Here is a 2,500-nt window from a genome sequence, read left to right as displayed (position 1 = left end):
TTGCGTTCGATGCCATTGTATATAGCACGATAAACACACACCTTGACCGCATTTCGTTCTATAGTAATGCGCTAGCACAAAACTAGCACAAAAGTTAGAGTAGCTGCGTCTTGTTGTTGCATGCCAACCATTCATATTGAGGGAATATATTTCTTGGCGGAAGAAGGATTATCTATGAATACATTGATACTTTTTCATTGCTGTGCCTTTGTTTCATGAAATCTTGCTAGATCGACGTGGTAACCGTTTTTAGAAAAGCAGTAAGCCACTCGAGTCCGTGCTTTATACTGTATAATCGAACAGCTAAGGGTGATTTCCGCTTCGCGTCGTGCCTAACAACGCCCCTTAGCTGTTCAATTATACAGTATAAAGCACGGCCTCGAGTGGCTCACTGCTTAAATAACACGCGGATTTGGAATTATCACACCTGTTAAACTCTTGCGGGGACGACAAAATCGAAAATGCAGATGTTTTCCTGAACACACTTTTGTCCTCTGCCTTCGAGTGGACACTGTGATCTCAGGTATGTGAAGGCGGCACACTTTGATTTTTGCTACCCCAGAGTTAACTTGCGATGCAACTTGCCATTAAGTTAGTTAGCAAGTTAGCTTTAGGGTAGCGAAAATCAAAGTGTGCCGCCTTCACGTACAGTACTGGAGATCAAAATATCCAATAATATATACAGTATATTATTTATTAGTTTATATATTAATAGTTTAACAGGGGCTATGTCCTATATTATTTTCCCACAGGAAAAATCGCCAGATACCGATCTCAAAGATGGCAGCTTTTTTGTAGGCGAACTTCAAAGGTCTATACTGACTATCCGGTCATAGACTGTGATGTCATATCTGAGTAGCCAGTCTGTGATGTCACATGTACAACCAGCACATCCGGGAGTGTTGCATGTGCTGCATGTATACGCCCCCTTTAGGGGAAATATGACCGTTTAGACTGAATGGACGCCTATGAAGGTGCATTGAAGTGGGGAGCGAAAAGGTCACATACTTACTAAATCTTTGAACAAACATGAAAGAAAGGCACAAATAAGGTTGGTGTGACTCATCAGTGTGTTCATGGTATTAAGGTAACCATTACATTCCTATGGGATTAAGGTAGCCATTACATTCCTATGGGATTAAGGTAACCATTACATTGCTATGGGATTAAGGTGGCCATTACACTCCTATGGGATTAAGGTAACCATTACATTCCTATGGGATTACGGTGGCCATTACACTCCTATGGGATTACGGTGGCCATTACATTCCTATTGTTTACTAACAGGAGCGTCACAAACGCAGTCACAGTCAAGATGCCCATGGTTGTCAACCAAACACCTTAATTCTATCACTTGAAATATGAATGTATTTCCTACAACTAGGTGAGATAATTGGCTATGTTGTACTGAAGTTCCACAGTCAGGTAGCTAGCAAGCTAACCGTTTTACATCGGAGATTATGGTATTATAGATTATAAGTGTTAGCTACCTCAACATTGGGGTGCTATAAACAAATTAGGTTGGTAATGTACATACTGTCGGCATGAGTTAGTTACAAATATGTTTCATCATAACCATTGTGAATTAATAACTAGATGTAATGTGTGACTTCTAGCTTGCTCACCCATTGGAATTGATGATGTAATGCTAGCTTGCTCACCCATTGGAATCGATGATGTAATGCTAGCTTGCTCACCCATTGGAATCGATAAAGTAATGCTAGCTTGCTCACCCATTGGATTCAATAATGTAATGCTAGCTTGCTCTCCCCTAAAAAGGTGTGATGCAGAGAAAGTTCTCTTCATGACGATAAACTGATTGTATGAATACCTGACTAGCCATGATGTCATAAGTATCGACTATTACTGAATGATGTCATAGTCTGTAACATCATACCTGACTATCCAGTGACATCATAGCTTGTGTTATCATACCTGACATGCAAGTGATATCATACTGTGTGACATCATACCTGAGTATTCAGTGATGTCATAGCGTGTGACGTCATTCCTGAGTAGCCAGTGATATCATAGCGTGGGATGTCATACCTGAGTAGCTGGTGATGTCATAGCTTGTGATGTCAAACCTGAGTAGCCGGTTATGTCATAGCGTGTGATGTCATACCTGAGTAGCTGGTGATGTCATGGCGTGTGATGTCATACCTGAGTAGCCGGTGATGTCATGGCGTGTGATGTCATACCTGAGTAGCCGGTGATGTCATGGCGTGTGATGTCATACCTGAGTAGCCAGTGATGTCCATGGCCTTCAGGTTCCTGCACTTGATCACGGTGAGAGTGAGTCGACCAGCCGTGGGCAGGTAGCACAAGGAGAACATGATCTCACCGAGGTCCACACTCTCCTGCAAAACACACACACACACACACACACACACACAGACACACACACACACACACACATTTGTGAGTACTGTGGTTTTAGGAGCCAAATTCAACTCCCTGGAGACCAGAAACCCTCATGAATGGAAAGACTCTAAGCCTT

General features: G+C 42.2%; 1 protein-coding gene across 1 annotated transcript in view; it reads right to left on the bottom strand.

The window, feature by feature from the left end:
- The window catches only part of LOC134092083 (synaptotagmin-6-like), a 25,420-nt gene that overhangs the window by 6,851 nt on the left and 16,069 nt on the right, over nt 1-2,500 (bottom strand). Inside the window, exon 3 of the mRNA XM_062544885.1 lies at nt 2,240-2,360. Within this exon, the coding sequence (XP_062400869.1) occupies nt 2,240-2,360 (121 nt within the window). The remainder of the gene's footprint in view (nt 1-2,239; nt 2,361-2,500) is intronic.

Source organism: Sardina pilchardus, chromosome 9 (genome assembly GCF_963854185.1).
Source record: "Sardina pilchardus chromosome 9, fSarPil1.1, whole genome shotgun sequence".
Taxonomy (NCBI): Eukaryota; Metazoa; Chordata; class Actinopteri; order Clupeiformes; family Clupeidae; genus Sardina; species Sardina pilchardus.
This window is presented reverse-complemented; position numbering and strand designations above follow the sequence as displayed.